This window comes from Hylobates moloch, unplaced genomic scaffold (assembly GCF_009828535.3).
Source record: "Hylobates moloch isolate HMO894 unplaced genomic scaffold, HMol_V3 SCAFFOLD_5, whole genome shotgun sequence".
Classification (NCBI taxonomy): Eukaryota; Metazoa; Chordata; class Mammalia; order Primates; family Hylobatidae; genus Hylobates; species Hylobates moloch.
The window spans coordinates 94647002-94669884 of record NW_026652280.1 but is presented as its reverse complement, the minus strand read 5'-3'; the positions used below and the strand labels follow the sequence as shown (position 1 = coordinate 94669884).

At 42.1% G+C, this 22883-nt stretch overlaps 1 protein-coding gene and 1 long non-coding RNA gene across 4 annotated transcripts; one reads left to right on the top strand and one right to left on the bottom strand.

Annotated features, from left to right (window-relative positions):
- Positions 1-1097: 1097 nt before the first annotated feature.
- Positions 1098-17355, bottom strand: LOC131383511 (uncharacterized). Its single transcript, XR_009213597.1, has 3 exons — positions 17287-17355; positions 14570-15032; positions 1098-1259 (listed from the first exon to the last, which is right to left on the bottom strand). It is a non-coding gene; the product is annotated as an uncharacterized LOC131383511 (long non-coding RNA).
- Positions 8183-22563, top strand: SLAMF7 (SLAM family member 7). Of its 3 annotated transcripts, XM_032153966.2 has the most exons (7): positions 8183-8271; positions 17650-17967; positions 19268-19540; positions 19750-19869; positions 20792-20895; positions 21578-21640; positions 22491-22563. In XM_032153966.2, exons 1-7 carry the CDS (start codon positions 8217-8219, stop codon positions 22560-22562), a joined length of 1005 nt encoding a protein of 334 aa, XP_032009857.1. In that variant the 5' UTR covers positions 8183-8216; the 3' UTR covers position 22563. The 3 variants fall into 3 exon arrangements, with proteins under 3 accessions (XP_032009857.1, XP_032009859.1, XP_032009858.1); XM_032153968.2 differs by lacking the exon at positions 20792-20895; XM_032153967.2 differs by lacking the exons at positions 19750-19869; positions 20792-20895.
- The last annotated feature ends 320 nt before the right edge of the window (positions 22564-22883 follow it).

Sequence of the window (22883 nt, the reverse complement as noted above, 5' to 3'; positions counted from 1 at the left end):
TATATAACATACTCTAATTATGGGTGTTTTGAAAAACAAGTGATTATTGAAATGCTATTTTTTTTAAATTATTATACTCTTAAGTTCTGGGATGCATGTGCAGAACATGTAGGTTTGTTACATAGGTATACACGTGCCATGGTGGTTTGCTGCACGCATCAACCCATCACCTACATTTGATATTTCTCCTAATGCTATCCCTCCCTTAGCCCCCTACCCCCTGACAGACCCCAGTGTGTGATGTTCCCCTCCCTGTGACCATGTGTTCTCACTGTTCAACTCCCACTTATGAGTGAGAACATGAGGTGTTTGGTTTTCTGTTCCTGTGTCAGTTTGCTGAGAATGATGGTTTCTAGCTTCATCTATGTCCCTGCAAAGGACATGAACTCATCCTTTTTTATGGCTGCATAGTATTCCATGGTGTGTATGTGCCGCATTTTCTTTATCCAATCTTATCATTGATGGGCATTTGGGTTGGTTTCAAGTCTTTGCTATTGTGAACAGTACTGCAATAAACATAACAGGTGCATGTGTCCTTATAGTAGAATGACTTATAATCCTTTGGGTATATACCCAGTAATGGAATTGTTGGGTCAAATGGTGTTTCTGGTTCTAGCTCCTTGAGGAATGGCCACACTGTCTTCCACAATGGTTGAACTAACTTACACTCACACCAACAGTGTAAAAGCATTCCTATTTCTCCACATCCTCTCCAGCATCTGTTGTTTCCTGACTTTTTAATGATCACCATTCTAACTGGCATGAGATAGCATCTCATTGTGGTTTTGATTTGCATGAAATGCTATTTTTAAAACTACACTAGTTGTTTACAGTACTGTTAAGGATGGCTTAAATAAACAACAACAGTTTCTCAATTTGAGATGACACAAATTCCCCCCACCCCCAGAAAAGCAGAAGCATTCTTTCTAAATTTTCTGTCAACTTTCTGGAGTTTCTAAATTTTCCCCCACACTCTGCTCTACCATCATACCAATCTCACAAAAGATGGAGTCATGTGGGCCTGAGAAATCAGACTGTTTTGTGCTCCTAACTTTCTTCTCCAAATACAAAGAAGGAAATGCTGGATATCATTCATAATTACTGAATTTTTATTGCTCAGGACACCCAGTTACTCATTTGATGTACATATTGAAGGTCTGCTATATACGAGGCACTATTCTAGTTACTGGGGATAGGGCAGCGAACAAAGCAGACAAAGTCCTTCTCCTGTTGCTTCTTAGATTTTAGGGTAGCAGATCCTAGAAGGAAAAAATAATAATAAGGCAGGGTAAGGAGATAGAGAGTAAAGGATCAGGGAGTGATGTTTTATAGGGGCACAGGAGCCCCTGTCTGATATGTGACACTGAGTAGATCTCAAGAAAGAGATAGCCATATGGCCATCTGGGGAAGGGCCCTCCTCTAGTGCAAAAGCTTTGGAGTGTGCTTGGAATATTCAAGAACATTGAGGTGGTTAGTGTGACAGGTGTGGAATAGGCCAGGGGAAAGTGATGGGAGATGACATTAAAAGGGTAGCCAAGAACCATCATATAGGGTCCTGGAGGCCCTGGGAAGAAGTTTGTGTTTTATTCAAAGAGCTATGGGAGACAACTGGCAAGCAGAGGAATAACATGATCTGACTTATGTGTTTAAAGAATCACTTTAGTAGTCTGTGAAAAATTCATTATAGGGGACAAAGATAGAGGCAAGGAGACTAGTTAGGCGACTGTTGCAATAGTGCAGGTGAGAGATGGTAGTGGTGAAGGTGGCGAAGGCAATGAGAAGTTATCGGGTTCTAGGCTTTTTTTCCAAGGCAAAGTCAATAGAATTTTCTGATGGATGGATATGGGGATAAGAAAGGGGAGTCATGGATAATTATAATTTTCTGTCCTGAAAACCTGAGTGATTGGAGCTGCAGTTTACTGAGTTGAAGAACACAGATGGAGGAGGAGGTAGAAGGTAGGCAAACAGGAGTTTGATTTGGCACATGTGAAGTTTTAGATGCCTTTTAAATATCCAAATGGAGATTCTGAGTGGGTAGCTGGATATACAAGACTTCAATTCAAGAAAAATGTTACAGTTGGAAATAAAATTTGGTATTTCAAACGAAGAGACTGAATGAGATCACCTAAGGAATCAGGATAGATTAAAAAATGAGTCAGTGTAAGGACTAAACCCAGAGACATTTTCCATTGCTATAAAGGAATACCCAAGACTGGGTAATTTATTAAAAAAAGAGGTTTATTTGGCTCATGATTCTGCAAGCTGTACAAGAATGGCACCTACATCTGCTCAGCTTCTGGTGAGGGCTTCAGGAAGCTTACAATCATGGCAGAAAATGAAGGGGGAGCAGGCATGTCATATGGTGAGAGAGGGAGAAAAAGAGAGAGGGGAGAAGGTACCAGGCTCTTTTAAACAACCAGCTCTCACATGAACTAATAGGGTGAAAGCTCACTTATTACTATAGGGAGGGCAACAAGCCATTCATGAGGGATCAACCCTCATGACCCAAACACCTCCCACTAGGCCCCATCTCCAACACTGGGGATCACATTCCAATGTGAATTTGGAGGGAACAAATATCCAAACCATATCACTTGGGAAGGAAGGAACCAAGAGAGAGTAGAGTCTCATGGGCCAAAGTGTCTCAAGAAAGAGGGAATGATTAACTACCAAATGCTTTTAATAAAATTTTATTTTACAAAGGCAGTCACTTTCTAATTCAACATAGGCTTTACTTTCATTTTCAGTTCCTCTCTAGATGTTTTTTTGGTGGGGTACCCCCAGGACTTTTCACTGATCTCATTCCACCCAGTTCAGGCCCCTTTCCATTTCATAATATTTTCTCTCCGTATCTTCCCAGAAATCTTGGCTTGGTCATTTTCAGGAATAAGGAAAGCTGAGACATGAAACGAGTAAAATTGTTTGAATGAGAATGAAATATCTGCTCCAAAATCACCTCTAGGTCAATTTATACAGGATATCTCATCTCCATCCTCATTCTGTTTGCCAAGATTTTCAGGATTCATAATCATGGCACTTTAAAACTACTATTTCTGCCATTGCCACATTTGTACTAGTATGGTGCACAAATGGGTGATACCTCATAATGGAAACATTACTGGGTTTGAGGTCATCACAATATTTTAGTTTCTGGCTTGGCTGTGCTAATAAAATGCTGTGTAACTTTGGGGAAAATACCTCTCTGGCTCTTAATAAGGTCAATATTAGTAAACCAGTTGTCAACCTGTGACCCAAGTTAGAAAAATGTCTTGTTTACAATTATGGTCAGACATTATGCTCAGTCTCTTATTAGTTCTCACTGTTTGCAGATTCCTTTGGATTTTCTACGTCCACAGTGATATGGTCTGAAAATAACAATTGTTTGTCTCTCTTTCTAATCCAGTTACATCTTCTTTACTTTTCTTGTCTCATTGCTTTGGCCGAGACACCAGTTAATTAATAAATACTATCAGTGACTAGAGAAACCCTTGTCTTAGTCTTGACTTTGATACCACTTCTTCTAAAGGTTCAGCATTAAGTATGATGTTTGCCAAAGTTTACTAAACATTTTTGAAATTATGAATCCATATTTAATTTTATCAAAGTTTTTACTATGTCTTCTGAGATGATCATATGTTGTTTTACATTTAATCAATGTGATGGACCATGCTGATAAATTTTTGAAATATTGACCCATTCTCACATTCATGGGATAAATGCTTTTTAGTCATGGTGTGTTTTTTTTTTTTTTTTTTTTTTGAGATGGAGTCTCGCTCTGTCACCCAGGCTGGAGTGCAGTGGCGCGATCTCGGCTCACTGCAAGCTCCGCCTCCCGGGTTCATGCCATTCTCTTGCCTCAGCCTCTCCAAGTAGCTGGGACTACAGGCGCCCGCCACCTCGCCCGGCTAATTTTTTGTATTTTTAGTAGAGACAGGGTTTCACCATGGTCTCGATCTCCTGACCTCGTGATCCGCCCGCCTCGGCCTCCCAAAGTGCTGGGATTACAAGCGTGAGCCACCGCGCCCGGCGTCATGGTGTGTTTTTATATGCCAATGGCTTTGATTTGCTAAAGTATCATTTAGGATCTTTGCAACTATCTTCATAAGTGATGCTGGTGTGTAATTTTCTTTTCCTGTATTTGCAGGATTTGTGTATCAAGGCTCCTTTTAGCACATATGCCCTCCCTTTTCATGTGCTGTGGATTTCTGCACTGTTTCTCATTCACAGAAATTTTTCCCTTAGTTTTGAGCAAAGCCATACATTTTAATAAATTTGAAAATGTTTTATCTATCATTACTGTGTCTTTCAAGTCCACATGGATTCATTTTGCCACTTGACAGGAAGTCTTTTTTAAAAGATTTGACCATTATTTCAATCAAGTCAGTGGAGAGAATGGATATAAAAACATGTGATCAGACATGAGAAATTAAAGACAAGATGGAGTGAGTGAATTTATCTCTATTCTTGCCACTAATTACAAATTTAAAAAAAAACCCTGGACATAATGTATAAAACACAAAAACAAGAAGATTCTAAACAGTTGAGAGATGAAGCGGTGGTGAGGAACATCTGGACATGAGGAATGACATGACAATGAGTTACCCATGTTTTCTTTTTGTCCCCTGTGTATTCTAGGCTGTGTGCTAGATAAAAATATAATCTAGAAATGCCAATCCCGAGGATTTTCTGTTCTCTCCTGCCAAAAGACTGGAAAGGGGACTGCTGGAATAGAAGCGTTTAAACAATAATCACCATATTCTAGCCAAACACCAGGTGGAAATCTGGGACACCACCCTCACCAGCAAAGGCCAAGTGGAAAACCTATATTTTAACCCCCCACCCCACCCCTTGGCAGTAAGGAATCATCCCTCCCCACTTCCCACTCCCCACTGGGGTGACATCAGAAGAGGCTAAGTAGGAAGACTGAACCTCCACTCCCTCCCTGAAGAAATGAGGCACTCCTCCCAATTCTTGCTTTGGGTGGTGTCAGAAAAGGCCAAATGGAGGGTCTGGATTTTTACCACTGCTCAGCAGTAATGTGGTGCCCTACCTTATCATCACTGTGTCAAAAATTACTCATCATAACAAGAACCAGGACAATCTCAACTTGAATGAACAAAAGGTAATCAACAGACACCAAAACCAAGATGACACAGACGTTAGAATTATCTTACAAGGATTTTAAAGAAACCATAGTAAAAATGTTTCAACTAGCAACTATGAACACATTTAAAACAAATAAACAAAAAAACTAGAAAGTCTTTAAAAAAGGAATAGAAGATATAAAGAAGAACCAAAGGGAAATTTTAGAATTGAATAATACAATGATTGAAATGTAAAACTAATTGAATGAGTTTAATGAGCTTAATAGCAAAATGGAGGCCAGGGGCAGTGGCTCATACCTGCAATCCCAGCACTTGGGGAGGCCAAGGTGGGCAGATCACCTGAGATCAAGAGTACAGGACCAGCCTGGCCAACATGGCAAAACTCTGTTGCTACCAAAATATAAAAATTAGCCAGGTGTGGTGGTGGGTGCCAGTAATCCCAGCTACTTAGGAGGCTGAGGCAGGAGAATCGCTTGAGCCCGGGAGACAGAGGCTGCAGTGAGCTAAGATCGCACCACTGCACTCCAGCCTGGGCAACAGAGCGAGACTCTGTCTCAAAAAAAATAAAAAAATAAAAAACTGCAAAATGGAGATGAAAAAGGAAAGAATCAGTGTACTTGAAGATAAACAATAGAAAATACCCAATCTGAAAACAGAGTGAAAATAGGCCAAAAAAAAAAAAAAAAAAATGGAGCCTCAGAGCCCTATGGGAGAATGACAAAAGATTTATAACATTCATGTCATCAGAATTTCAGGAAAGAAGCAAGAATGTGAGGCTGAAAAAAAAGTATTCAAAAAATAATGAAATTTCCCCAAACTTAGCAAAAGGTAAAAACCTACAGATTCAAGAGACTCAATGAATCACAAATAAGAGAAACCCAAAGAAATTCACACCAAGACACATTATAATCACACTTCTGAAAACTAAAGACAAACAAAACACTTTTAAAACAGCTAGAGAAAAATGACACATTACTTACAGGGAAAACAATTTAAATCTCACTGGAAACCATGGAGGGGAGGAGTGTCATGACACTTTTCAAGTGTTGAAAGAAAGAAAACTGTCAACCTAGAATTTTATACCCAGGAATGAGGGTTAAATTGAGACATTCTCAGGTGAAGGAAAACTAAGATAATTTGTTATTAGCAGGCTTATCATAAAACAATTCCTAAAGAATATCTTGAAACAGAAAGAAATGATTAAAGAAGAAAACTTGAAGGCTGGGTATGGTGGCTCATACCTATAATCCCAGCACTTTGGGAGGCCGAAGTGGGTGGATCACCTGAGGTCAGGAGTTTGAGACTAGCCTGGCCAACATGGCGAAACCTGATCTCTACTAAAAATACAAAAAGTAGGTGGGCATGGTGGCATGAGCCTGTAGTCCCAGCTATTCAGGAGTCTGAGGCAGGAGAATCTCTTGAACCCAGGAGGCAGAGATTGCAGTGAGCCGAGATCATGCCACTACACTCCAGCCTGTATGACAGAGCAAGACTTTGTCCAAAAAAAAAAAAAGAAGGAAACTTGAAACATTAGAAATAAAGAAATAACAATGAAAGGGGTTAAAATATGGGTAAATATAATGGATTGTCCTTCTCCTTTTGAGTGTTCTGAATTATGTTCAACAATTGAAGCAAAACTTGTAATATTACCTGATATGGTTCTCAATGAATATAGACAATATATTTAAGACAAGTATAAAGATAGACTAATAAAGAAACATAATATAGGTTAAGTTTTCTATACCTAGTAGAACTGGTAAAATATCAACACTGATAGGTAGATCAAAAGTTATGTATATAAAATGTAATATGTACAACAACCAGTAAAAAAACTCTTCAAAAAGATACATTATAGATAAATCAAAATGGAATTATAAAAAACATTTCAGTAACACACAGGATGGCCAGGAAAGTGAAACAGAGGAACAAAATAAACAAACAAAACTCCAGAAGAACAAAGAGAAAATAATAGCATGGCAAACTTAAGCTCTGATATATAAATAATTATATTATGTAAGTCAGTTAAATAGAATAGATAGCTCCAGAATATACCCACACAAGTATAACTGCTGATTTTTGACAAAGATACAAAAGTAATTCAATGCAGGAAAGATCATCTTTTCCATCACATGGTAGTAGAACAATTGAACACCCACAGGCAGAAGAAAAAAAAAACACATTGTAATCATACTTCTGAAAACTAAAGACAAACAAAAAACTTTTAAAACAGCTAGAGAAAAATGACACATTACCTACAGGGAAAACAATTTAAATGATGGCTGATTTCTCACTGGAAACCATGGAGGGGAGGAGTGTTATGACACTTTTCAAGTGTTGAAAGAAAAAAAACTGTCAACCATATTTCCTGATATGGTTCTCAGTGAATAGAGACAATATATTTAGGTGAATCTCAACCTAAACTTCACACCTGACATTAAAACAGGACCATACATTTAAATGTAAAACATAAAACTATAAAACTTTCAGGAGAAAACCTTTGGGCCCTAATGTGGGTAGAAAAAAAACTGAGAAGTTGAATTTCATCAAAATTAAAATTTTTGCTCTGCAAAAGACCCCATTAAGAAGATGAAAAGACAGGCTACAGACCAAGAGAAAATATTTGTAAACCACATATCTGACAAATGACTCTTATAATTGGAATATATAAGGAATTGTCAAAACTCAACAGTAAAAAAAAAAAAAATCTGATTATAAAATGGACAAAAGACATAAATAGACATTTCACCAAGGAGGATATGGATATACAGATGGCAAATAAGCACATGAAAAGACGTTCAACATTATTAGGCTTTAGGGAAATGCAAATTAAAACCACAATGAGGTATCACTGCAGCACCTATTAAAACAGCTAAAATATAAAATGGGAATATACCAAATGCTGATGAAGATGGGGAGCAAATAGATCTCTCATAGATTGCTGGTGGCAAGGTAAAATGTTACATTCACTCTGAAAACAATTTAGCAATTACTCAGTCTCACATGTCTGTGGCATGACCCCTCCCACTTCTTTAAATATCAGCTGGGGAAGAGGTCTGAGTAATACTTGAGAGGGAAGTGGTTCATTTCAGTGGCTGACTTCCAGAGAGCAATATGGCTGGTTCCCCAACATGCCTCACCGTCATCTATATCCTTTGGCAGCTCACAGGTGAGTCCAGCCGGATTCTCTTCCACTCTCATGTCTACCCCATCCTGAATAGTTCCAGGTTTCTTGTTCCACTCTGGGCCTCTGGCTCAACTCAGGAGGCTCTGTGTTCTCATCTAACATTTGCTTTTTACCAATCTCTGATCTCTGATTCTCAGGTCAGGAAGAGACTAGAGGGAGGGGGAAAAATGGCTCTGGGAACTAACTTCCCTATTGACTGTCCCAGGGATGAAAGAGCTGAAAGAAGTGGTGCTGGGTATCAGAGACCATTTTTCTAATCCAGGTTCTGCCATGAGTTAGATAAGGAATGTTAAACTTTTCCTGGGCCTCAGAAACTTTAGATTCTAGCCTTTTCTCCTTTTGAGGGCAACTTTAAGAACAAAATGACACTATACAGGTATGTATTTATTTACTTATAAATGTATTTATAAAACTGGTTATGTGGCCGGGTGCGGTGGCTCACGCTTGTAATCCCAGCACTTTGGGAGGCCGAGGTGGGCAGATCACGAGGTCAGGAGATTGAGACCACGGTGAAACCCCGTCTCTACTAAAAATACAAAAAAAAACTGGTTATGCATAACAGTAATATAAATGGAAAGAACCACTTGAATTTTCTTTCCTTACTCAAGCAATCTAATCAGTCTCTACTTAGAGAACCAACTCATACCATAGGCACTTTATGTTTAATCCCATGGAGGACAGAGGATGGTTCTGCACCTGTCACTGTTACTCTAGTCTTTGAAGATTTTTCTATCCTAAGGGCTCTCAAAAAGGATCAGGAGCCCCGTAAGTGAGAAACATCTCTTCTGTCATCAATCTCATGGAGTACTACCATGAGGTCAGTCTATGAGGACTTCACATAACTGCTTCATTATGTGTATCTGAGCCTGCCTGAAGTGATCTGCCCAAGACCACGCAGGCAGCTAGTGCCCCCAATATTTTCTCCTGCATCATCTGGCCTCGCTAAGTGGTCAGCATCAGCAGACTCTTACCCGCTTTGAATTCATCAGAAGTTTGTATTTTTGGGAAGTACCTGGGTCTAACCAGGTGGTTCTGGAATAGGCTGTCACTTTAAAAAGAAAAAAAAAAAAATCCCTAAACGGAAACGATGAGCACAAATGGAACTGGAGGGAGATAAGGTGGAGGGGTTGGGGGAAATAGCAGAGATTTTGAAAGCTACAGGTGGCCACCTGAAATCGGCCAGTGAAAGAGCACAAGTATGAAAAACTGCCACGCAGGTCCCCCTCTGCCCTGCTCCAGAGGCAGCCTGTGTAGTGTACCTCCTGAGGCTGAAAGGAGACAGAGATTGTCCTGGAACTTCCAGTGGGCAGGGCAGTGGAACAAATCTTGGCACTGGACAAGCGCATCCCGGCTTTGACTTAGTAGCTGTATTACTGTGGGCAAATTACTCCTCCCTTCTGAGCCTTGCTCTTCTCAGGTGTGTAACAGAGAATGAAATCTAAGTTGCAGAATTATTGTGACATTTTAAATGACATATCAAGTGCAAAATAATTATTAAAATAATCACCATTTATTAAGTTACTGCATCCCAGGTGTTTTTCATACCACCTCCTCATAAGTCTGTAAGACAGATATCATTATCCGTTTTACAGCTGAGGAAACTTAGGCTCAGCAGAGAGATCACGTTTCTCGGGCAAGATAACATTTATAAGGTAGCCAGAGATTGAGTTTTGAAAGCTAGTGCTCTTTTAATCACAACAAGCCATCTATCACTGGACCTGGCACCAAAGAGGTGCTCACTACGTGTGCATTTGAGCCAAATCTTCCTCAGGGAGTACCGGTTGGGGTTTCTTCCCTCTCCAGGTACATAAATCTGAGGTACAAACTGGAAAGGCCCAAGAATAACAGGTAGCTCTGTTTCTGGGATATGGGTGTACCAACAGGGGGCCACCCTGACTAAACTCAGAGGGTCCAAGGAGCAGTTCTCATGGTCTCAGTATTCTCATCTGAAAAATGGGCAAAGTAATCTGCCAATGATTTGATGATACAGTAGTGTTGAGGAGATAATCAATAAAAAGAAAACAAAAAAGTGGGTGAGGGGAATTGGGAGAGTGTTGAAAAGAACCAGAAGAAACAAGGAAGAGGGGGCAGGAGATGAGTGGGGAGCAGAGTGGTGAGCAACCTAAATGTGAATGTGATAGGTTAGGGCTAGAGTGATGGGAAAGGTGTGTGGTGAAGCGGGAAATTTTCCAGCCTCTGTCTGTGACTGCCTTGTGTGGCATTGAATTACACTGCTCTTTTGTGAGTACATTCGTTAAGGGCGACTTGAGTAAAGTGCAATAGATTTCAAACCACTTTGGGGTTTTTTTGCTTTTTTTTTTTAATCCATGGTTTCCTTTTATGGAATGAAATTTTACACAGAAAAAAACAAATAAATGACTCCAATCTATAGAGTTGAAACCTCTCTAACGGAGGCAAGTCCCATGGCCTCCTATCCTACGCTCACCCCTTAAACCTCCTCCTGAGCTCCCAAGAAATACACGGAGGCACTGCCACAGCCTCCAAAGGTGGCGGGGCTGGGGGGCACGGTCTGTAAAATCCTGCCTTAGGAGCCTTGGCTCCTAATCCTGGCCTTCCACTGGTTTGGGAAACATCACCATAACCTTCTGAATATCAGCCTTCTCATCTGTGAAATGGGATTGGTCTAAGTAATCCCTAGGAGTCTTCCCAGCTCTGAGATGCTCTGGTCTGTGTTTTTTTTTTAAATTATTATACTTTAGGTTTTAGGGTACATGTGCACAATGTGCAGGTTTGTTACATATGTATCCATGTGCCATGTTGTTTTGCTGCACCCATTAACTCGTCATTTAGCATTAGGTATATCTCCTAATGCTGTCCCTCCCCCCTCCCCCCACCCCACAACAGTCCCTGGAGTGTGATTTCCCCTTCCTGTGTCCATGAGTTCTCATTGTTCAATTCCCACCTATGAGTGAGAACATGCGGTGTTTGGTTTTTTGTCCTTGCGATAGTTTACTGAGAATGATGTTTTCCAGTTTCATCCATGTCCCTACAAAGGACATGAACTCATCATTTTTTATGGCTGCATAGTATTCCATGGTGTATATGTGCCACATTTTCTTAATCCAGTCTATCGTTGTTGGACATTTGGGTTGGTCCATGGTTTTCATGAGGAGAGTGCCACAACACATTGGTACATTTGGACAGAGGCACCAAGTGTTCGAAGAAGTGCTTGAGGACGGGGCTGGCAAGCAGGAGGCAGGCTTTTCCACAATCCCCTCCCCCGAAGTCTTCCCGCTGTATCACCATCCCTTGGTTCCAGCTGCACTGATAATGTAACTTCCTCATAATCGGGCTCCTTCCCTCCACTCAACTCTTGAGACTCTAGGGGACAGGACAGGGGAGGAGGTGACAACCAAGAGGAAAGGAAGGTGGCAAAGGGCAGGACCTGTTATCCCTTCCTGTTTCAGAGGGAATCTCACAGCTGACTCCCCCTGATGCAAAGACATCCGAGTCTTGGCTGGGGCAAAAGACAAAGGGTCTCCTGCCCCAGCTCCCTCCACCTTCAAAGGCAGGCGGGGGATGTAGTGGGGAATGCTCATGGCCATCTTAACTTTCTGGCTCACTTTGCTGAGAAGCCATCCAAAGGTGTCTTGGGGTATCTCTGTTTCTCATTTTTAGCTATCTGTGCAGAAATAAAACCAAAAGATGGGAAGCCTCCTCAAGGCCTGACTCTCATGCTCTCATTTCCCGACCTTGTCACCCGCCTCCCACCTTCTTGTTAGGCTACTCTGTACTTCTCAAAATGCTTTCAAATCTGTATTTACACTTCATCTTCCCCAAATGCCTGGAAACTAAATGTTGCTATTTATTTCCTGTATGAGGGTTCAGAAACCAAAACTCGAAGTGGTAAGTGGTGAAGCAGTAGTGGAAACAACACAGACCCCTGAGGCAGAGGAGCTAACTCCTCTTCCCTCTTCCAACATTTCTTCACTGGGGCTTTAGGAAAGTCACCCCACTTCTCAAAACTCCAGTGTCCTAATTTATAAAGCAGGGCTTAAGCTCTATCTCATGGGGCTGTTCTAAGGATCAGGAGAGAGGATGCCCACTGATCTGGTTTACAAACCACGGAGTGACACCAGGTGTTTGCTGCTGGAGTTATGACTACGGAGGCACCAGAATGGACCCAGGGTCCTGACTCCCAGTTAGGCCAGAGCCCTTTCTCCCTCTGCCACATGCTGGAGGAGGAGAAGCCACCTCTACTCCTCTCTGGGCAGGACTTGGTGACCCCATCATTGGGTGATCTGGCCTCTAATCATGTGGACCAATCATTGGCTAATCCACAGCAAAATAATATATCCAGCGACCACCCAGGGAGGATATTTCTTTCTGGAGAATTTAAAGTGTCAATGAAGTGAAATTAGTGATAAATTTTCAGGAGATGTGTGTGAGGAAGAGTTGGAGGCTTCCTCAGGGAAGAGCTTTGAACTAGATACGGGGTTTGAATAAGATGTACATGAACAGAGAGGAGGATAAAGCACAAACAAGAGTGTGGGGTAGAAAGTGAGCTGAGGATTGGGGAGGGAGGAGGCCGGGATGCTTGTGTGGTGGCCACATGTGAGTGGCAGTCCCAGCTGCATATCTTTCCACAGCAATACATTGTCATCCTGGCCTTATACAATCAACCCATGTCATGTGACACCCCTGAACTAATTACTGTACATGAGAAGGGCTACCACCTGAACTGGGTAGGCCAAACCATTTGGCTTGTACAGAATGAGGAAGGGGTAAAATGGATGTAAAAGAGGCAGGTTACAACCTTCACTGCACTGACTCAGGTAGAAGGTTGGCACCTGAGGAGAGTGGATGAGTATCATGGGACCCAATCCTCTCGAGTCTTGTGGGTAGAGGTTGGTAGCCACTCTGTCTCCAGGGTCTCACTCTGTCATCCAGGGTGGAGTGCAGTGGCATGATCACGGCTCACTGCAGCCTCCACCTTCTGGGTTCAAGGAATCCTCCCACCTCAGCCTCTCAAGTATCTGGGACCACAGGTGAATGCCACCAGGCCCAACTAATTTTTTCATTTTTTGTAAAGACAAGGTCTGGCTATGTTGCCCAGCCTGGTCTCTAACACCTGACCTCAAGTGATCCTCCTGCTTCAGCCTCTCAAAGTGCTGGGATTACAGGCAAAAGCCACCAATTCCAGCATCTTCTCTTTTCATAACACATGTAGTTATTTATTTAATGACTATCTACCAACTCCATAAGTGCCAGAATTATGACTGTCTTGCTCCCCAGTTATACCCTCGGCTCCTAAACAATGGGAACTAAATAAATTCTTGTTAAAAGAAGGAATGACTGAATCTGACAAGTGTGACCTGCTTAGATATGGTAAAACTCTATAGGGTCACACACCGCAGGTGCAAAGCCATCACAGAAAGAAGAGCTTCAATTCAGCCTTGGACAACTGAAAAAAGAAGTGTCTTGTTTCTGGATCCCTTTTCGTAGTCAGCTGAGAAGTAGAAGCAAAACTGGTTAGGACTCTCCAACCCTGCCCCTGTCCTCTGAACCCACATTCCCAGAATGGCATGGAGCTACTGTTTTCTTTTGTTATCCCTTGTCTCACCCTGAAGATACATTTAAGATAGAACAATATACTCCATCTGTAGGCTCGTGTTGGTAATTTGCCCTGTGTCACTCTCAAATTGTATTCTAACAAGAAACAATGAATTTGGCAACATTTTCTTATATCCCACACAAGTCATGTCCCTTGCCATTTACCCTGAGAATACAGCACTATGTGTGTTGAAGGGTGAAAAGAGTAATTGCACACATGCTAGCAATTAAAGCCACATCCTTGTAGTTTTGCCACTTCCTCACCTTAAATATAGCTTCAAAATGAAATGTGAAAATGAAATTACTTGAAGGTTGCCCTAAGTGTAGAAACTGTACCCATTTGGGGCCAAATGATACCCAATCTTTATTTGATTTCATAATATTCACCCCTTTCATCTTTGCTGTTGAAGTAAAAGAACAAATGCATTAACTGATCAAAATTTCAGAATAAAATTGATTTTGTCTGTAACATTTCCCGGCACTATTTTGACTTGACACTCCTAAAGATGAACAAAGAGAGCAGTCAAAAAACCATCCCGGCCTTACTATTAAGGAAGCAGAGAGAATAGTTTTTAAAAAAAAATCAGATTACTTAATGGGATGATTTGATAAAAGCTTGAGTAATCCAAAGTATATATGTACCAACTGATACATTATAGGGGGAAAAATGTTTGAAAAGAGAAATCAACTCCTAAAAGATACTTACCCAAGAAGAGGAATCAGTACTTTGGAGACAAATTTAGCAAAATGTTGGCAGAGACTTCAGATCTGTAAGCAAGGGAGTGGGTCACCATTTGGTAGCATCAGATTTCCTCACCCTGGGGCACTGGTAGGGCAGTTTATGCTTGAGGGAAGGTCACCAAAGGACAAGAAGGAAATTATGGTTCAATGGCACCCAAGTGCTTTGAAATTGACACTAGAGCCCCTTAGGGGGATGGAGAAGGGGAGTGAGGGAGAAGGCTGGAGCTGGTACAAACGCCAGGGGGCCTTCAAATTGAGCCATAGTGAAAAGAGTCCAGGTCCCAGATTTGGAGAGACATTGGGTTAAATCCTCAAATCATCACCTGCTAGCTTTGTGCCCTTGGATAAGTTACTTAGCTGTTGTTGTTTGTTGTCATTGTTGTTTGAATCTCAATATTCTCATGAAGTCAGGAGTTAGCAAATTTTTTCTGAAAAGGGCCAGAGAATAAATATTTTAGGTTTTACAGACAATAAATCATGGTCACAATTATTTAACTCAGCCTTTGTAGTGAAAAAGGATCCATAGACAATATGTAAATGAAAGAGCCTGGCTGTGTTCCAGTACAACTGTATTTACAAAAACAGGCAGTGGACCAGATTTAGCCTATGGGTTATAGGTTGCTGACCCTTGTGTAAAAGGGTCAAAATGCCTAATTTGCAGGATTGCTTTAAGTGTTAGGCATACTCTTTACAATAAATGTTTGGCGCAGAATAAACTTTTAATACATGACAACTCTTATAATTTGGAAACTCTTGCCAAGATATTTGATTTTAACAGGCACCAAAGAAATAAATCTCTAATGAAGCAATTTTTGATATCTGGATATGTCTGTATAGGAATTTGTCTTTTTACTAGAAAAGGCATGAGTTACATCAGTACTGGAGTAGAAGAAAAGATTGTGTCTAAGAGAGCAGGCTGTGAAATGAAACAGAGCCTGGATGCTTGGTCAGTCTCACAGGGCCAATTAGACACAGGAGACACTGTACATAAGGCCCAAAATAGTTTTAATTTTAATTTCTTCTAAAATCGGAAGAGAAATGAATATACCAATAACAATAACAATGAATATATAATGAATCCAGCCTGGATCACATTCATTTTATACCAACACAGTCATGAAATATGATTTTTAATATTTCTTATGGAAGAAGGACCAACAAGGTCAAAAGTACACAGGAACCACAAAAGTCACCATGTAGCCTTGCAGTAGCATCATTAGAACTGTCAGGATCCTATAGCTTGGCTGTTTTGTTGGCTTTGCTTCTTTCATTTGTGCTTTTCGTGACTGAATTAATAAAAATTCCATTTAAAAATTTCACCCTGACACTTTATGTTAAGAGGCTGAAGGGGAAATAACTTTGGGTTTTGTACTTTTAAGGAGAACACCTTTGTTGACAGCTGATGTGAGACCTCAGTTCTTGTCTACCTAGTTTAAAAGAATTTATATGAGAGACACACAGCAAAGGAAATACAGCATAGAGTAATTGATTGCAAAAGAATAAGAATATTTTGACATTAAGTGCAGAAAAGACAGTATATTCTGAGAGAAGGAAAATTCAGGGTGAGCTGCCCGTAAGGATGAGACAGCAAAGACTGGCACTGGGGAGACTCCCTTTATGGGAGTCTTACATGATTATCATAAGAGGGTGGGAAGAGGTGTTACTAGTAACCATGTTCTTGGTGGTCCTCTGGGTGGACATGCACAGTAGCTATACATGCTTCTTCATAAATCTCGTGTCTCATTAGCATCTTAAATCTCCACCCGTGGGTGTGTTTTTTACTATTATAATGAGCAAAGGGTCAGTTTGAGAACAAGTAAAATCAAAATCTGCATGCTCTCTACAGAGGAAAGTTCTCACTGAAGATAGCTTTGCTTAAATGAGCTCAATTACAGTGCGAATGCTGAGGCTTATTGTATTCACTGTAGGGTCACCAGAGTTACTGCCTCCTGAGAACACTGTTACTTCCTTGACTACCTACCCTGCCTCACCTTTAAGGATTTAGTCTTAGTTTTTGTATTTCTATCAGCCTTGAATAAGTTCTGTTCATTTCTACTATTTAGTTTTCTCATCTATAAAATATGCCCTTCAAGGTCTCGACCCTGTGGGTTTTGGTGTGTACTCTGCCTCTTACTAGGTGGCTTGAGTAAGTCACTTACCCACACTGTGTCTCACATTCCTGATCTGTAAGATAGGAATATAAAGAATGTTTCCTCGAAAAGTTGTTTTAAGAGTTAAACAAGGCTGGGTGTGGTGGCTCATGCCTGCAATCCAGCACTTTGGGAGGCCAAGGCGGGCAGATCAGTTGAGGTCAGGCGTTCAAGACCAGCCTGGCCAACATGGTGAAACCCCGCCTCTACTAAAAATACAAAAATTAGCCGGGTAAGATGGCGCCAACCTGGAGTCCCAGCTACTCAGGAGACTGAAACAAGACAATCACTCTGAGGCAAGACAATCACTTGAACCCAGGAGGTGGAGGTTGTAGTGAGCTGAGATTGTGCCACTGCACTCCAGCCTGGGCAACAGAGTGAGACTCTGTCTCAAAAAAAAAAAAAAAAAGTGTTAATCAAGATTATAGTTTGTGCTTTTAAACTGCTAGTCCCAAACTAAATTCTCTCACTGCTCTGTGCTATTCCCAGAGTCTGTCTCTCAAGTTTAATAGGTAAGAATAAGATGACTTACTCCCCACACCTGTTTACTGGTAGTGCTCAGCTGGCCACTTCTGAAAGTTTCTTCAGCAGACATTCTTAACTGTTTTTCACCTACAACCACATAACGAATGATGATTTTTTATAAGTCACACTCTCTGGGAGTGAACTAAGATTGTTGTGATACATAAATTTCTAATATCAATGCTTCCATGTGAGCACTTACATAACAGGGTAACATGTGAGGGACCTCCATATGAGGTTCCAAAGGCTTTTCCAGGAGCTGGTTGTGTTGGACTGAGTGGGTTTCTCAGATCTCTCCAGGACCCAAAGGGGGTGAGTAATTGGTGACAAGGACAGGAAATCAGGCTTATTTTATGGTTCTCTGTGTTTATAGGGTCAGCAGCCTCTGGACCCGTGAAAGAGCTCGTCGGTTCCGTTGGTGGGGCCGTGACTTTCCCCCTGGAGTCCGAAGTAAAGCAAGTTGACTCTATTGTCTGGACTTTCAACACAACCCCTCTTGTCACCACACAGCCAGGAGGCGCTATCATAGTGACCCAAAATCGTAATAAGGAGAGAGTAGACTTCCCAGATGGAGGCTACTCCCTGAAGCTCAGCAAACTGAAGAAGAATGACTCAGGGATCTACAACGTGGAGATATACAGCTCATCCCTCCAGCATCCCTCCACTCAGAAGTATGTGCTGCGTGTCTATGGTGAGCAGAATCAGTTCCAATGGTGGATGGCTGCCTTGGTGAGGTGGTGAGCTCCTTGACATGAGAGATGTTTAAGCAGAGGCTGGATAAACACTTGGCAAGAATGTGGGAGAGGGGACTTATGCATGAATGAAGTAGATGTAGCTGACCCCTGAGGTCCCTGCCTACTCAGAGATGCTATAAGAAGCAGCGTGGTGCAGTCGATGGCTGATATGTGCAGTGGCCATCGCATAGATCAAGGTCAAATGCTGGCTTCTTTATTTAGTCACATGACCTTAGCCAAGTTATTTGATTTCTTCAAGTCTTCGTTTCCATATCTGTAGTGGGGAGGAAAGCAATGCCTACCTTAGGAAGATTTTTGGGCAAAATATCAATCACACCTCTTTATCTACAGGTTACAACCAATTGATAAATAGATGCAAGAAGGAGAGGATTAAAATATCAGCATTATTTCTGGTAAATCTAGACAGGAGAAATGCTTCCTTTGAATTCTAGACCTTGGCACTCATCCAGGGAAGTTAAAATTATGAAACAATGACTCAAACATCTACAAGAAGACTAGCTGCCTCACTCACTGAGCCACAATATCAGGAACGTTAGGAGATGGGCCTTCAGACTTGCTTGTAGGAGGTAGGGACTGCACCTGATCCAGGTGTGTCTTCCATATAGACATGGTTGAAGGGAACAGAAGATATGTATTCTGCAGGCTAACTAGTCAGGGGAGGAAGGAAAAGGGCAAACCACATTTGAACTGCAATCTTTAACGTCTCAAACCCATGAGTAGAGAAAGGTAAATGATGAATGTCAGACTCCTACCATCTCACCGATGAACAATTACTCATTCTCTGAGTCAGGGGAGTGAGCACAGGGTAGAGAAGGGGACCAGAAGGGCTACTCCAATACAATTTTCTCCTAGAGAGTAAAGTGAACTCTCCTAGAGAGTAAAGGGAAGCCTGAGGACAGAGACTAGGGAACCTCTAGAACAGATAATATTAGCGGACATCTAACATGCGTTTAGCACAGTGCTTGCCATGTGGCTATGCTTAGTAAATGGCAGTTACATTCTTATTGCATTATTATTTCTATTGTTATTATTGTTATTATATAGCTGTGGTAAAGCAGACCTAGATAGTTCTCTTTTCCAGATAAGAATGAAGATTCGTCTCTGAATTACTGCTTTCTCTCCAGTCTGGAGCTCCAGTTTGGACCTGGATTCAGGTCCAAAGTATCCAAGGATAATTCAGAGAATGGAGAGCTATAGGCAGAGTTTCCACCTCTGGTTGTCCTTCCTCTTTCGCAGAGCACCTGTCAAAGCCTAAAGTCACCATGGGTCTGCAGAGCAATAAGAATGGCACCTGTGTGACCAATCTGACATGCTGCATGGAACGTGGGGAAGAGGATGTGATTTATACCTGGAAGGCCCTGGGGCAAGAAGCCAATGAGTCCCACAATGGGCCCATCCTCCCCATCTCCTGGAGATGGGGAGAAAGTGATATGGCCTTCATCTGCGTTGCCAGGAACCCTGTCAGCAGCAACTTCTCAAGCCCCATCCTTGCCAGGAAGCTCTGTGAAGGTGACTGCCTCTCCCCTCTCCATAGGAGGCTCTGCCCAGGACCTACACCATCTTCAGCTCCTAGACCCCATGGGAACAGACACTGTATGGAAACTGGAGGCCACTGGGTGGTCATCAGGCTGGGAGGAAGGTGGCAGGTGCTCCAAGACCTGGGTCGTTTTCCTGAGCTGACTTTTCTCCCTTCCCTGTGCCCCACCCATTCTCTGAAGGTGCTGCTGATGACCCAGATTCCTCCATGGTCCTCCTGTGTCTCCTGCTGGTGCCCCTCCTGCTCAGTCTCTTTGTACTGGGGTTATTTCTTTGGTTTCTGAAGAGAGAGAGACAAGAAGGTAGAGCGTGTACTATTTTTGTCCTCACCCACATTCATGCTTTTCTCCTTCATTGATTCAACAAGCACATATAGAGCTGTGTGCCAGACTTGGCATGAGGTGTTGAAGATGCAGAGATGAAGAAGCCACAGTCTCTGCCCTCAAGAAGCACATAGTCAGCCTGCGCTCCTTAGTTCTGGAGTAGCGAAAGTGCTGGAGGTCTTTCCTGAGGACACGGTTCTCTCAGTTCCCTTTCCAGGGCTCACTTCTCTCCTTCTCCCAGAGGGACATCCTGATGTGCCTCTTCTGTTGATACAGGCCCCACACTGCTGACTCTGCTCACCTGACCTGGGAGATGATGGCCCCCAACTCCGAGGTCCCCACAGACCAGCATCCTCTAGTCAATCCTTCCTATCCCTGTCAGAGCCCACAAACCACTCACGCCATTTCCACAGGATCAACCCAAGACCTCGCTTTACTGCCCACTAGACACATGGCTCCTGGGGAAGCCTTTCCCTGTCTCTCTACAGTTGCACCCCATCCTGTGTTCCTAAACCCTGCTGATTGGTCTTCTGGGCTCCCACTCTCCATGTGGGTGATGGGGAGGGACCTAACATTGGTTGGGTATGACTTGCAGACTTTGAAATCTCCCTTCCCTCCTGGAAGCCCCTCTGAAAGTTTCTTTGACTTTCTCTACTTCCCACTTTGACCACCTTGATGGAGAGATCAGGAAGTGAAATGATGGGGCTGGCCAATTCATCCTGATTTGTTTAGATTTTCCCAGTTTTAACACTGAAAGTCCTCTATCCTGAAAACCCTTCCATTAAGGGGGAAACTTGGATGGTTGGTCACCCTAAGTGGGTCATCCAGGAGAAATGGTGGGCCAGTGGAAGTGGTGAGTGGTTGGAGAGGTGGCTTTGATTCTCTCCCAACTTGCTTTTAGAGTCCATTGAAGAGAAGAAGAGAGCAGACATTTGTCGGGAAACTCCTAACATACGCCCCCATTCTGGAGAGAACACAGAATACGACACAATCCCTCACACTAATGTGAGTCCCTTCTCATCTTTCCTGAGGACTGATCCTGTCTCTGAGGCTCTCCTTGTGAGGTTTTTCCGTGGGTTTGGACAACATGGGAATGAAGAGGGGAGTGAGGATATATAGCCTTAAAACTCAATGCACCTGTGCCTCCTCCAAGTCTTCATGGATTCTTTTCCGTGCGGAAGAAGCTGGTGGTCTCTGGAGCACCTGGTTCTGACTCATAATGCTCATGCTGTGGTCTATGAAATCACCTGCTCCCCTCCACAGTTCATAACGGCCACACAAAAGGCCAGATTCCTTTTGCATAAGGCAGTGGGTAGAAGAGTGTGACTTTGACAGGACGTTTGAATCATGGTATCAGAAGACTTCTCTAGAGATGTCTCTCTCTCTCTCTCTCTCTTTCTGTCTCTCTCTATATATATATATAATATTTTTGAAATTCATTTAAACACAATACAGTTTAAAAATAATGTAATGGCTTCCTGAAAAAAGTTATCAAAATTTATTATAATAGCAGTCACCAACAAGAGAACTTCCTACCGCCTTTCCCTGTTCCAGAACCCTCCTTTCCTCTCGCATCTTCTCCCACCTCTGCTTTCCCCTGTCTGGATTCTGAATGTCTCTCTGGCCTTGTCTATGTGATTCAGGAGGTGGGTGATGATTTCTTTTGTTTGTTGTTTGTTTTTAATAGAGAACGATCCTAAAGGAAGATCCAGCAAATACGGTTTATTCTACTGTGGAAATACCAAAAAAGGTAAGAAGCTTTAGAGCTTAATTTCATCTTAATGGTTCCATTTCTTTTCCTGCTTCATGTTTAGGTCAAAATTTCTTGGACCCAGGGATCTCATACTCTCTGGAGTACCCTAGTAGTTCCCCATTCCCTTTGCTTAGGGTTATACGAGAACATGAGGGATGGAAGAGAATTGTGTTTTAGGAGTCAAATTGGGTAATCCGGAACAAATAGAGTAGGAAAGAGGTTCTAGATAGGAATAATAGAGAAAATCAAAAGGCTTCTGACTGAAGTTGCAGACAAGGAGAAAGACCACGGCTTAGGTTGTGCATGGAATGAAGAGAGGAATAGGTGGGGAAGAGACCCCAGCTTGCTCCTGAGACACCGGAAAACTGTAGGAGGGAGCGATCTCTACTTTTCTCCCATGGTCCAGCTATGTTACATCTGGTTTGCACCCTCCCCTCAGTTAAACTACTAATGCAGTAGCTTTAATGCTTATTCCTTCACAGGGTACGGTTGGCAGCAGTAATGGTATCTTTCTGTCTGCTTTTTCTTCCTCTCCCAAACAGATCCAAAAAGATAAGAATCATTAAAGCAGTTTGCTTAGTAATAGAAAAGGTTGGTTTAGTGAATTATTACAACTGAACAAGGAAAGTTCAGTTCATTAAGCACTCAGCAAGATAAATATGGGTTAAACTTAAAGAATAGTTTCTCTAAGCTAGGGGTGATTAAGATTAAACAGTGGGAGCCAGCATGCCAGCCAATTTGGGTTGGCTAACCTTGGAAATAAAGTTTCCTGGATGTCAGGGTCTCCATGCAAGATCCAGAGCCCTGCTCACCTCCCTCACTCTGCTTTCTTTTTGTCTGTCTTCAGATGGAAAATCCCCACTCACTGCTCACGATGCCAGACACACCAAGGCCATTTGCCTATGAGAATGTTATCTAGACAGCAGTGCACTCCCGTAAGTCTCTGCTAAAAAAAAACAATTCTCAGCCCAAAGAAATCAATCAAAAGAATTCACTGATTTGACAACAAAATTGATAGACCACTAGCAAGACTAATAAAGAAGAAAAGAGAGAAGAATCAAATAGATGCAATAAAAAATGATAAAGGGGATATCACCCCCGATCCCACAGAAATACAAACTACCATCAGAGAATACTATAAACACCTCTATGCAAATAAACTAGAAAATCTAGAAGAAATGGATAAATTCCTCGACACATACACCCTCCCAAGACTAAACCAAGAAGAAGTTGAATCTCT